Genomic DNA, 14,197 nt, shown 5'->3' on the forward strand with positions numbered 1-14,197 from the left:
TCAGAGTATAAGAAACACCTTTTTCCCTCAAAAAAGAGGCTGAAAATCTGGGTGCGTCTTATACACTGAATACAGCATTTTTTGCCTCCTGAAACACCGTCCCCTTCACCAAAATGGCTGTGCAGAGCCTGTAGAGGGCTTTCAGAGAGCTGGGGGCTGGGGAGGGCAGAAATGAGTGAAAAACGGGCTATTATTTGCTCAATTTTGCCCCCCCCCTCCAGCCTCCAGGAGCAGTCTATAAGCCTCCTAAGGGCTATGTATGCAATTCTTTTGACACAAACAGGCTCGTTTTTTGCTTATTTTGGGGGGGGCACCCCCCAGGAGCACTCTGCAAGTCCCCTAAAGGCTATTCTTGCCTCTTTTTTGGGGAAAAAAAGGCCAATTTTCACAAAAAATGGGCTGTTTTGGGGAGGTTTGCAGAGTGGAAAAACTTTTATTTGCCTGTTCAAAACTTGGTGCGTCTTATACTCCGAAAAATATGGTATCTATTGGATGAAAGTCATCAAATTAGAGGCAATCATAACAGAAGAGCTCCATAATGTGGGTTATTGAGCTCTGGTTTCTATAAATGTGAAACTATTACACTGGTTTCCATCTCTTTAAAGCAACCATGATTTTTCCTAGGATTGTGCTTTGCCCATTGCAATTACTGCCTGATTCCAGGAAGACGTACTTTTGATTTACATAGTTACAAGAATATTTGTTTGTTGGTTAAATTTATTCGTCTCCTGTCTTTCTGGGGCTACTTTAGGTGGCTTACCACAGTAAAAAGGAAGAAATGAAAAGAGTGTGAATATCACTCCTGTTTGTGGTGTAAGCCCTTTTTACAACTGAAACGGTAAACAATTGTACAGGTAATCCTCGACTTACAATAGTTCACTTAGTGACCGTTCAAAGTTACAGTGTCACTGAAAAAAGTGACTTATGACTCTTTTTCACATGCAGGGGGGGTTGCACGCGCGAGGGATGGGAGGGCACATGTGCATTGCATAATAGGTGACGAAAAGGTTGGCCATCACTGACCTATACTGTGTGACAAGAAAAAAAAGGTAAAAAACTATTATTATTCAGGTAGGCTAATATACAGTGTGCAAATAATCTAGATGCTAGTATGATGTGGTTTTTTTTTTTTTAGCATAGATACGTTTATTTTAGCATAGATTCAAGAATATACTTTGTAGTTTACCAAATGAGCGGAGGTAATACTTTCTTATAACTTTGTTTAATGACATTTCAAAGTTGGGAAAAATAACCTGACCTGTACTTGCACTTAAAACTGTTGCATCATCCCCATAATCACACCATTACAATTTTGGTACTTGGCAACCAGCTCACATTTAAGACTGTTTGCAGCATCCTGCACTGAATTGATCACACTTTGTGATCTTTTTTGCCAATTTCTGCCAAAAAATTCTCACTGGGAAAATTGGCCTTTGCTTAACGAGCTCTGGAAAAATTGTTGTAAAAACCAGACAAATTCAACTTACAACTGCAGTGGCTTGCAAGAGAAATACCAATCTCAATTGTGGTCATACCTCAAGGATTACCTATAGATGAACTCTCTTAAAATTGCAGTTGATGTCCATGAGATAATATGTACTAGAGAGTAAATAAGATACAGATGTATTTCTTAGTTTATATCAAGACAGGTATGAAGCCTTTCTTGTATTGCAAATACTATCTTTGGTTTGGAATTAGAAAAAGAAAATTTAAATATAATTGCAAGGAAACAGAGGTGTATTGTGGTAAAGATAAGCTACAATTAATGGTTTACTTTGTTTAGAAAGAAAGAGCATGAGCCAGTATAAAGGTGGGTGGAGAAAAGGAGGTAACACGGACTTAATAGATAAAAACTGGAAGAATTAAATGGCTCCAGAGTTCAAAAAAGGTTTGAATTAATATTTATAGTGATTGGAAAAAGACAGATCCTATTTCCAAAAGATAAGAATTGTAGTTGATTGTCTTATTTCTAAAGAAGGATCAAAGTAACTTGTCAGTTTAGCCCCATTAATGCTAACATCTCTTCTTTAAGTTCTTGAGTTGACACTCAAGAAGCATGGTTGGTTTTTGGAAAGAAGTGCTTGCTCAAATGTGTCAAGTAGTTGACTTAAATGTTTCTAAAAATTATTTTACCATACTATGCAGGTTTGTCTATTCATTCTTAAGAAGTGCTGCACTACTGGATTGGACCTTTGTCCATGTAATCCAGTAGTATTTCTCACAGCAGCCAACTATTTGCATAAGGAGGCTCACTGGTTTCCAACCAGAGACCTTCAGAGGCAGTCCCACTGCTGTCAAGGCTGCTAACCATTGATTTCCATGACCCCCGGGAATTGGTTCAATCCTTTTTTGAATCAGACAAGATGTAGCTTGCACAACTTGTAGTGAATTTCAAGGATTAATTATACATTGTGTAAAAAAAAATCCTTTTGTCAATCTTATTTTTTTCCAGGATTCAATTACATTTTATTGTTAATAGTTTCCACTACCTCCCAATATTTAAGAACCCTATGTACTATTTTTAATTTTGTTGCCAGCAGGCATTACATGCTGAAATAAATTGGAGCAGAATATATTTAGTATGTATATATTTTGTTCAATAATCCATATAGAATTTTGTATGTATTAAAGGTGTCATTTTGATCCATGTTGTCTATAATTGATCTTAATAAATTGCAAATTTTCATCACTGATACTGGAAATATAATCAATATTCCACTAATTAGTACTACTTAATTTAGTGATAATTGTAACAATATTTAAAAATAGAACAACATAATTTCAGGAAAATATTTGGTGTATTCCATTGGCTCCTTTATATCAAAATGCCTTTTTAAACAACACTTTTTTTCTCTCATTTCAGGGAAACGAAGCAAGCTACCCACTGGAAATGTGTTCACACTGTAAGTTCAACTTTACCTAGATTGATTGTAACAAAAATGCAGCTGCTGTTCTGAGAATATCTTCTCAGTATGGAAGAGAATAGATAGTTCAAGTTTATAATAAAAAGGCAAAAATAGGCTATTTTTTTCTCACCATAGGGCAGGGGTAAATTGCTTCTGCTAATTGAGAATGAGCTACCATTGAATAGTATCTGTTTTAAGGATAACTGGTCAATATATTAGTAGTATTTGATTTGTACCTTCAAAGGATAAAAATCAGTGGATTAGAGGTTCTTTATGCCCTACATTTTTGTTGGGCATGCAAATAATGTATTTTTTAAAACTTGCATTTTTCAACTTAAATTTTTATTTATTTATTTATTGGTATCCCATCTTAATTATTTTTATAAATAACTCAACATAATATTCCTTCCTCCTCCTCCTAGTTTCCCTACAACAACAAACCAGTGATGTGAGTTGGTCTGGGAGAGAGTGACTGACCCAAAGCTGTCCAGCCAGGTTTCATATCTTAAGCAGGACTAGAATTCAATCTCCTGGCTTCTAGCCTGGTGCCTAAACCAATAGACCAAAGTGTCTCTTATTACCTGCTTTAAAGGAGGAAGGCCAATTATAATTCTTGGAAGTAATTCAGCTTCAATTATAATCTAATATAACAGTGTAGTATATGAAATTTTGCTAAATGAATTTGTATATATAAAATCTATATGGTATTCTGCTGTATTATTCTTGTATCAGTACCTTGTAAAGCTACTCCTAAATGATGAATGGATCTATTGAAATAGTCTGTGAGTTGGAAAAGAAAGGCTGGAAGGATTTGTTATACATAAACATTGTCATTTAGTCTTTCTTCCCAAAAGGTATGCACAAGGTGAAAGATTTAAATTAGTTTCAACAAACCATGAAAATGTATTCTCAGTCCCTTTGAACTTCTTTAACCAAGAGATGTACATATTTCATTGTAATCCTGTCTTTCTCCTAGGCGCTGCTTGGAGTGTCCAAGCATGAGTTAACTTCAGCTTGCTGCCCAAAGACTGAGTTCAAAAATTGTGTAGCCATGCCTCCTTCAGTGGAAGTTGGCTCCCTTCAAGGGTGGCAAGCTATTTGGGGAGGTTATGGACTCTGTCTTGATTGAGTCCAAGGACAAACGAAAGATCTTACCGGCGGTCACCAAGAAACCGGACCGCAAAGGCCACTCCTATTTTCATAAGCAGCCTTTTCGGAACAATGACTCCCTTTCCACTTCGGGGAGTTTTACCAGGTCCTATTCCCAATCACAGGACCATACCCAGGATAGGGTGTCCTTCAGGGACAAATCCAGACAGCAAGGGAACCGCAGGTCCTTTCGAGGGGGGTTTTCCAACCGTTCCTTGCAGACCCAAGTGACCGTCGGCTACAGCGTTACTCCGACCAGTGGGAGGAGACAACGACGGGCGCTTGGGTACTGAACATGATCCATCACGGCCTCACCTTAGACTTCCTTTCCCTCCCCCCTCGGTCCTTCATTCATTGCCCCATCCCAAAATCAACTCACAAGCGACAAATGATGCAGGCGGAGATCCAGCATCTACTGGACATAGCGGCCATAGAGCAAGTGCCCCGGGGTCAAGAAGGCAGGGGATGCTACTCGATCCTCTTTCTGGTTCCCAAAGCCTCGGGAGAGGTGAGAGCCATACTGGACCTCAAGAAACTGACTCTATCTCAGCTGCTGGGGAAGCTGATCTTGTGCATCGCTGTAGTCCTGTGGGCACAGCTGCATGCACGAGAACTTCAGTGCTTCCTTCTCCTCATACAGTGACGCAAAGCCAGCAACTCCAAGAGGGTGGTTACCATTCCCCCAAGAGTGGTTCGGTCGCTCGGGTGGTGGCAATCCTCAGCACTAGCGAAAGGGTCCCTCTTCAAGGAACCAGAGCACCTGGTCATAACAACAGACGCCAGCTTATATGGCTGGGGCACCCATCTACAGACTCATGTGATGCAGGGCAGGTGGTCGCAGGCGGAGCTCGCCTGGAGCTCAGAGCCACCAGATTTGCCCTGTGCCACTTCCGTCGATTCATTGAGGGCCGTCATGTCCTCATTCTGATGGACAACATCACCACCAAGGCTTATGTCAATCATCAGGGCAGCACTCAATCGACTGCCCTGATGTCGGAGGCAGAGGCGTTGGGGTGATGGGCGAAACGTCACTGAGTCCTTGAGGGCAGACCACATCTCTGGGGAAGACAACGTGACAGCGGACTGGCTGAGCAGAACGACCATCAGCAATTCGGAGTGGCAGCTACATCCATCTCTGCTCCACCAGCTGACACAATGATTTGGTCTCCAGGTTCTAGATCTGTTTGCCAGCCCCGAGAACGCTCAGATCTCCCGGTTCATTTCAAGGTTCCAATGCCCCGACGCGGAAGGGACAGATGCTCTTCGATGCTGCTGGCCTCTGGGACTGTTACATGCGTTCCTGCCCTTCTCACTGATACCCCAGGTGATCAGGAAGATCCTGCTGGAGGGGGCCGAGGTACTGCTCGTTGCTTCGCACTGGCCAAGGAGGTCCTGGTTCACCGACCTTGTCAGTCTGTCGGTGACCAAGCATTGGCTCATTCCTCAAGAGCAGATCTCCCTCTGCCAGGGGGCCATTCCTCACCTGGATCCTCAATGGCTTCAATTGGCCGTGTGGCACTTGAGGGGGAGCTCCTGAGGCAGGATAATTTCTCTGACAAGGTCATCCGCACCATTCAGGCGTCCAAGAGACCTTCTACTGTGCAGATCTATGATGCGACATGGACCAGTTTTTCCTCCTGGTGTCACTCCCTTCAAATCATCACCACAGCTGCGACAATTCCGCAAATCCTGGATTTTCTCCAGGACGGCTTGGACAAGGGCCTTGCCCCCAACACACTTCGGAGGCAGACAGCAGCCCTGGCCACCACCTTGTCCAGAGATGATTCTCAACCGCTCAGCAGACACCCAAGGGTTCACAGCTTCCTGAAGGGTGCTACCAACTTACGCCTTCCGTTACTCAACTTGGGACTTGTCAATTGGCTTGCAGACCCTAATGTCACCGCCATTCGAACCTATTCGAACCTATTAGTCTACGGCATTTGTCGCTCAAAACTGCCTTCCTCGTAGCCATTACCTCGGCGCGCAGAATCTCGGAGCTGGTTGCGCTCTTCATTCCGGTGGACCTTTGTATTATACATTCGGACAGGGTCATTCTGAGATTGGATCCAGCCTTTTTACCAAAAATTAACAGCTTATTCCACAGGACGCAGGAGGAGATCCTACCCGACTTTTGCCCGCACCCTAGCCATCCCAGGGAGCGTGTCTGGCACAAACTAGATGTGCGCTGTGATGTGCGGGTGTACAAAAAGACAACGGCCTCCTTTTGCAAGTTGGAATCATTCTTCATTTCATTCCAGCCCTCCTCAAAGGGCAGGAAAGTGTCATCTTCCACCATAGGTTGTTGGCTGCGCGCATGCTTCAAGTTGGCCTACGAACAACAAGCCAGGCCTGTTCCTCCTCATATAACAGCACACTCCATGAGGAGCGCCGTGACGATGGCTGCCTGGGCTACTCAAGCACCTATTGAGGAGATCTGTCGGGCAGCTACTTGGTCCTTGCTGTCTCCATTCATTCGAAATTACAGACTGAACTCCTTTGCCTCAGGTTCCTGCGGACATCCCCATAGTGGATATTCCACGCGAGGGCTCTCCATCTCTGGTGGACGAAGGGGACTTTGGTTTTTCTCCCAACCCTTCCAGGGCATTCCCCAGGTCTCCCGATTCCTCCCTGGAAGAGGTGGACATGGAGGAGGCCTGCTTTCTAACGGGGGAGGAGTCTCCCCCTTCTGGCCCTATTTCTGGGATCACTCCTGGGTTATCCCAAGTGATGCAGGAGGTGGTTGCACGGGCGATATCACAGGAGACTGTAGATGGCACCCAACAGCTGGGTCTCACCTTGCCCCTCCAGAACAAGGCCAAAGCTAGGGTGCAGACCATAGGAGCTCACACTCAATCCACCGGAGCCTCCCCTCCTGCTTACTCAGCTGTCAGCGAGGTGTCTGAAGATGAGTTTGCTTAGTCAAACTGACTTTTCACTTGCTTTATCTCCTAATACTCCTCAAAACTGTTAGGGATTGATAACTGAAAAAGAGGCCTTGCAGGAACAATTTGATCCAGTCATATTCTTCCCAGGATGAACCAGATGCATTGGAAACTTTTATTTTATCATTAAGAGAACCCACAACTTCTAAGTCTTTTGATTTTGTTTTCAGCTTGCTAAACATTACATTTACAATATTGCACTCAAAAAAATTTCTAAAGACTTTTGTGGTATTCTCAATTGTAATTGTACTCTAGAATTAAGATTTTGTTATATATACGCTGTTCCTGAAATCATACTGGAAGAATATCATGCTTTCAGGATTGGTAAGTATATATTCAACAGTTATTGGAAGTTCCACTGACTTACATCTTACAATAATATGATTAAATAGATTGAATCTCAGTGCATGATATTTGAAAATTGAAAGTACTACTTTTAGTATGAATTCAAATTTGTTTTGCACAAACGCTAATAGTCACAGTATGGTTCTGGTTCTTTTTGCTCCCAAATTGGAATAACACATAACACAGCTTTTTCCAGAAGAATTAAATTAGAACTCTTATTTTTCAGAGTTCTATATTGTCAACTTCACATAGGGTTTTACTATATTATACCATCTTTTGGAGAAAACAAATACATGTTGTAAGATGCTAATATATACTTAAAATGATATTATATAAATACAGAGCACCACTACACTGATACCTAAATTCAGTTTTGAATAGAAAATATGAATTTGTATCTTGTGTTCATAATCCAATGGCTACTTAATACAAAACAAAGTTTTGATCAAGCTTGCTAGTGGCATAGAATTTTTTTTACTATGAATTGTTCTCCAATTTGCTGTATAGGTAGCTGTATAGGTGGCAGAGAAGTGGAGTCCCCTGGGCCTTCCTTCCCTCGAAGGCACCTGGGACTCAGTCTATTTAATGATCTGAGAGATTATTTAACAGTTGCAACTGGGAATGGATTCTAGTTGTTAAGTGAAGCATCATGCTGTCTCACAACCATTTTGCTTAACAACTAAAATTCCAGTCCCAGTTGTGGTTGTAAATTGAAGACTGACTATACTTTATAACACATGCATGCAATTGCTCCATTACATCAATAATTGACTAAAAAGTGTATTTAATTATTTCAGTAATCTATATTAGATAGAAAGTATATATGGTACTTGCACACAGACACACATGTTTGTAACTGCTATATAAAACTTTGTAGTATTTGCAGTGGTTTTTGAAGTCCGTGTTTACTATGGACTTCTTTTTCTTTTTCCTGTAATGTTGGGATGGTGTGATCTGATGTAGAAGCAATCAATTAAATGACTGGTGTCCAATCACTAGCTGATATTCGCCTACTAACAGGTGGATACAATTAGGTATAATCCCTTCAGTCTATAGGAAAATTCCTTAACATTAACAGGTCAGTTTCAAATATATTCAAAGAATATGTAGAACTACATAACATCATATACTTCTGATGCTTATTCAGCTTATTCTGTTACTTGTAAAATGACATATAGTGTGGCTATCTTTTTGTTGTTGTTTATAAAGAAAATGATGCAACATTCCATTTCATCCTAATGTTGATTTTTCCTCAAAGAAAAGTATCCAGGCTTATATTCTATAATATTATAGAATGAAATAATACACATTTCAGTCAAAAGAGACAAAATTTGGTAAGATTATATTTTTTAAAATAAAGAATATTTGATATTTAATAGATGGTTAAGGAGAATGGCATCTGATCTTTTGTTTGATAATTTCTTTATAGAGTTATAAATTTAATATTGACCAACACCAGTTCAGTTTCATAAGGAGTTAAAACTAAAGATTTAAATAAACTCATTTTTGTATGCATTGCACTGACCTCCCTCTCATTCCCTCCTATTTAAAAGATAATTGACTGGTTAGATAATTAGAAGGAGATTTGTACTTGACAGATGCTTGTAAACATAAGGCTGAAGTTAACTAAGCACTGTTAGTCCTTTGAACACTTGAGTCAGCGTATATTAGGTTATACAGAGCTGTAAAGTAAAATTTGCAATGGCCGGTCCTGTAAAAGGTAATCCATTTTAATTTATTATATTTAAACCTGTTGGTGTATAAGAGCAGGGGGATATCTACATTCTTAAACAGTTGTTTTTGAATCTGAACAAGAAATTGTATTACAAGAAAGAACTATTATATATTCATTTTGGGTTTTCATATTTCTCTGTCTTTTCCCCCTCCCCCTTTGCCAGTTGATGCAGATGAGATTAAACGATTGGGGAAGAGATTTAAGAAGCTTGACTTAGATAACTCTGGTTCTTTAAGTGTGGAAGAATTTATGTCTTTGCCTGAGTTACAACAGAATCCCTTGGTACAACGAGTAATAGATATATTTGATACTGATGGAAATGGAGAAGTAGACTTCAAAGGTAAGAAAAAATTAATTTGCTATACACACATTCAATGTCAGCTTTCACCTAATGTGATAAGATGTAGATTTTTTTTAGTTTTTTAGAATTACTTATAAGCTTCAGTTATTCATGTTCTACGTGATAATATAGCTTTCCAGTTGAGAAATGTTTTGTATTATTAGCTAGGAAGGATTCATATGCTTAATAAATAATTTCTCTGAAATGTTGGAAAGCATTTAACAGTTTGGTAATTGTATATCTGTTTGGGGAAAGAAAAAACGGTTTTGTCTTACTCATGGGTGCAATTCCCTCAGTGGAAACACCTCACTTGATTCAGTTTTTAAAAGTGCTAATCACCATGAGTTAACCCAACTGGAAATTAGTTTCTTGGACAGTTGTGCTACAGTGAAAACCCTAATATCTATCCCTGATAGCATTTCAAATGGCACAGAGATTGCAAAAAAGCCATGAAAAAGTCTTAATACTTAATTGGGTTAGTGTAAAAAGAAATGATCTTGAAGATAGTCATGATACTTCAGAATTTGAAAAGTTAAAACGTATTGAAGAGTAAAATAAACAAAAGTCCCTGAGCTGTATTTTTTTAAATAATAGTTTAGGAGTATATTTAAATAATTTAAATAATCTGTCATCCTAAAGAAACAGGATTTTAAGCCTCCACATTCAGTATTTTTTATTAGGTCTCTATGATTCCAATATATAATTATGTACTTATACGGAATTTATTTGCAGTCCAGAGATTGCAAATGGACTGCTTGGTGCTAAGTGCATCTCCATATAACCCCAATGTGATGTGACAGTAAAAATATTGTAGTTCAGTTAGAGGGACACAAATTGTATTCCATCCGTACTATGGAAGTTCCTTGTATCACTTCAGACAGTTATACAGATAGTTCTCAATGACTATTCATTTAACAATAGTTCAGCTACGATGGCACCAAAGAAAGTGACTTACAACCATCCTTGTATCCTGCAGTCATTTGATCAAAATTCAGGCACTTGACAGTCAGCATTTATTTACAACAGATTCAGCTGGGGGGTTATGTGTTAGCCATTTGCAATTTTCCAGGAGACTTCTGACTAGTAAAGTCAATGGGGGAAGCCAGATTTGTTTAAAACCATGTAATGAACATGCCAATTGCTATACTGTGGAGTACCTAGTCTTTGGAACATCAAGAATCCTCACAGGGCATCACTCATTTAATAACTATCACTTAATGATGGATGTTCTGATGCCAATTACGATTGTAGGTTGAGGATTATCTGTATTCAACCCAATGTGCCTCATGGTATTGATGGGAAAAATTGGATGAAATGCTATGTATGTCATCCTGAGCTCCTGAAGTAAAGATGCCGTATATTTTTGTCATGGGATTCCATAACATACAAAGCATGTACAAAAAGAGGAGAAGGTCAAAGAACACAGGAAAATGAAGAGACAAGAAGATATACTACTACAATAGTTAATAGTTAACAATAGTTGAGACCAACAGAAGAGCAAGAGCCAGAACTTTGTATCCCCTTCAACAACCAAAGCAGTAAAAGAGGAATAAAGAAGAAGTAAATTTTTTCAGATGTTGTTGAACTCTTAACCAGCTCATCACAATGATTTGTCCCATTTGCTAGACCCCTCTTTGGAGGCAATATTTTAGAATGGCAGATTCCATTACTCCTTTCACTTTTTCCAAAACTCATATTCTTCAAGTTGCATGGGAACACACTCATAATTTCTTGAGCATGGTGGAACTTTCTGTTTCAGTAAAAAAAATCCCAAAATTTCAATCACACTATTGGCACTGGAGAAATTGGGGCATAAATGGTGTCAACTTTCATTAGACTGAAAAATACTTCCCCACTCAGTTTTGGTCCAGCCAAAACGAATAAGGATTTAGGCCTTGTAGCCTTCCCAATAATATTTACAGCAATTACAATTCCTAAGGCATGCCAATCTTTTCCATCTCTGCTGCATTGTTATTGCTTTTATTGATACAGATCATTCAGTCTAATTTCAGTCTTCCTTTATGCTTAGAGTTTCATTTTAGATAATTTGGGAAGACATTTTCTGAAATGTACTTTCCAAACAAGCTAGCCACATATCAAGATTGCCCAGATCAGGAATCTCCCTGTCTCTGTCTCAAAATCCTTGAGATTGAACTGCTAAGAGTTTTCACTATCTTCTACGATTAATCATTGGACCTTGCAGCATCAAACTTGTTACTACAAGTAGTCCTCATTTAGAGACCACAACTGGGACTGGTAACAGGTTCACTAAACAAAGGAGTTGCTAAGAGAAACTCGCAACTGTGCTTATGATCTTTCTTCAGCTTTTTTTTGCTTTACAACCCTGCGTTGGTCATTAATGTGAGGGTTGGTCATAAAGTTACTTTTTCATGACTGTCATAACAGTGAAAGCAAAGCAGTTGCTTAAAAAAGGAGTACCTATAGTCTGATCAACGGACATAATTTTTGAGCAGACTGCAGTTCTTTAATACAGATCATGAAGCGTCCCAACCTTCCATTTCATATTTTCATCTTTCTGCCTAATTATAGTGGTTTTTCAGAATGACATTTTCGGGTCCTAATGCAAAGATTTTTTTCTGTCAGAAATTAAACCGTTATTTTGTGTCCCGTAGCTGATTTGGCTTGGCTGTAGATACTTGTCTTTAAAATGTAGATGATAGCCAATAGTTGGATTTTGATGTGCTTAAAATGCAAGGTAAATTATATTTTTCTAATCATTCCCTTTCAACCATTGCTGACAATACACAGACTCTGTTGACTCTTGAATTTTGGAGACCTGTGTTGTTCTAAGACCCCTTAACGCTTAAAGGGAGAAATAAGACCACTAACAATAATTACACCTACATCCAGCTGCATGACACTTTTAAACATAGGTAATCCTCAACTTATAACTGCAGTTGGAACCAGAGTCTTGCTTACTGAGCGAAGTAGTCATTTAGCAAGACATATGCCTGCAATCCTGCTACATCTGGTTGTGGCCACTGTGATTTTGCAGTTGTTAAGCGGATGAAATCCCATGTAAATACTGGGTGCCTCTGGTGGGGGAGGTAGCAAGCGAGTTGGGTGGAGTGCTGTAATGTGTCAATTGACCAGAGCTGCCCATGAAAGCCTCAGCTGCTCACCCAGCCATCAACCCAAGCAAAGCTGCCTAGTCCTGGAAAGCCTCATCCCCTTCCAGTCTGCCAGCACAAACAGAACTGCCCAGACCAAGGAAGGCTTTGCTTGAACTGATAGTCCAGGTGGGCAGTGAATCTTTCCAGGCCACAGCAGCCTTGTTTGCCTTCTGGGACAAGTGAACAATGAGATAGGTAGGTGGAGGGAGCTACAGCATACCTATGGTTGTAAGTGGAGTTGGGCTGCCAAGGATCTGGATTTTTACCACATGGTAACAATTGGAGCTGCAGTAATGATTGTAACTTTGCACATGGGTAATAAGTCCCTTGGTCCACCACCATCATAATTTCAAACAGTTGCTGAAAGAATGGTTGTAAGTCAATGATTATCTTTAAAAGCTGCATTTTCATGTGTCTTCTGAGAGTCACAAGATCTTGTCAAATATGAAAATGCTAGTATATAATACCTAACTCAGGTTCATAAAAACAATAAATAAAACTTGTTGCTTTTAAGATTGCTATGGAAGAAAATTTGAGGATATTTTCCAAGGTTTGGGAAGTATAAAATATTTTCTAAATTCTCTGTATACCTGTATTCTATAGAATTTATAGAAGGAGTCTCCCAGTTCAGTGTCAAAGGTGACAAGGAGCAGAAGTTGAGGTGTAAGTATATTATATTTTGTTAACTACAAGCTACTATGCTTTATTAGAAAGTTGTTTTTTCTGTTCTTCCCTCACTTAATCTTACTTTATAAGCCATTGTAAATTTTAATATACCTTGAACTAGATAACAATTGAAAGATTCATCAACATGTTTTTCATATTTCTAAGGGGAAGTAAACAGTTTTTACATAAAAATAGCTATGCTAGTACTTTTCCATCCCTCTTTTTCCTTTTGATACTTTGAACAGTGAGATATTTGCTAAGAAATAGTGCATAAAATTGTTTTTAACTCTTCCTTAGCAATAACATATAGGAAGAAATTATACAGTTCCATAGATGTATTTATCTTGCTGAGTTTTAGCAATGAGAATTTGATAAGATATACAAAGTATGTTTTTGATTGTGCAAATTACATCATAGTTTATATAAATTGTGCAAATTACATCATAGTTTTTATAAATCCCATGGAAGTAGGGATTTATATAAAATAAAATATAAAATAAAGTAACTATTGGTTATTTGTATAGTGATATTAGACTTTTCAATACAAGTCCTTAGAAGATAAATGAGATTACCATTACTGACTTATTTTTAGTAACCTAGAACTAAGGATAAATTTCTTGACAGGGAGAACAAATAACTAGTGGAACAGGTTGTCTCCAGAAATTTGCGGTACTCCATCACTGGAGATTTTTAAGAAGAGATTGGATAGGCCAGAATGGTATAGGGTCTCCTACTTGTGCAGGGGGTTGGACTAGATCTCCAAGGTCCCTTGCAACTGTTATTCTGGTTGAAATGTCAAAACATCCTCTGCTGTGATAAAATCAAAATCATACCTCAGAGTTTTGGAACACACAAAGTGATTAAACAGTCTTATTAGTTAGTTAGTGGTCTCACTTGCTGACTTTGACCACTAAGATAACAAATACCTAAAAATATTTAAGCTGCTAAGAATTCATTAAGCTGTTCCTTAGAGCAGGGGT

The 14,197-nt window shown here is 39.0% G+C and overlaps 1 protein-coding gene across 1 annotated transcript in view; it reads left to right on the top strand.

The window, feature by feature from the left end:
- The window catches only part of PPP3R1 (protein phosphatase 3 regulatory subunit B, alpha), a 51,307-nt gene that overhangs the window by 33,183 nt on the left and 3,927 nt on the right, over positions 1–14,197 (top strand). The window contains exons 2-4 of the mRNA XM_032213003.1: positions 2,864–2,903; positions 9,241–9,417; positions 13,155–13,214. Of these exons, the coding sequence (XP_032068894.1) occupies positions 2,864–2,903; positions 9,241–9,417; positions 13,155–13,214 (277 nt within the window). The remainder of the gene's footprint in view (positions 1–2,863; positions 2,904–9,240; positions 9,418–13,154; positions 13,215–14,197) is intronic.

This window comes from Thamnophis elegans, chromosome 3 (assembly GCF_009769535.1).
Source record: "Thamnophis elegans isolate rThaEle1 chromosome 3, rThaEle1.pri, whole genome shotgun sequence".
Lineage (NCBI taxonomy): Eukaryota > Metazoa > Chordata > Lepidosauria > Squamata > Colubridae > Thamnophis > Thamnophis elegans.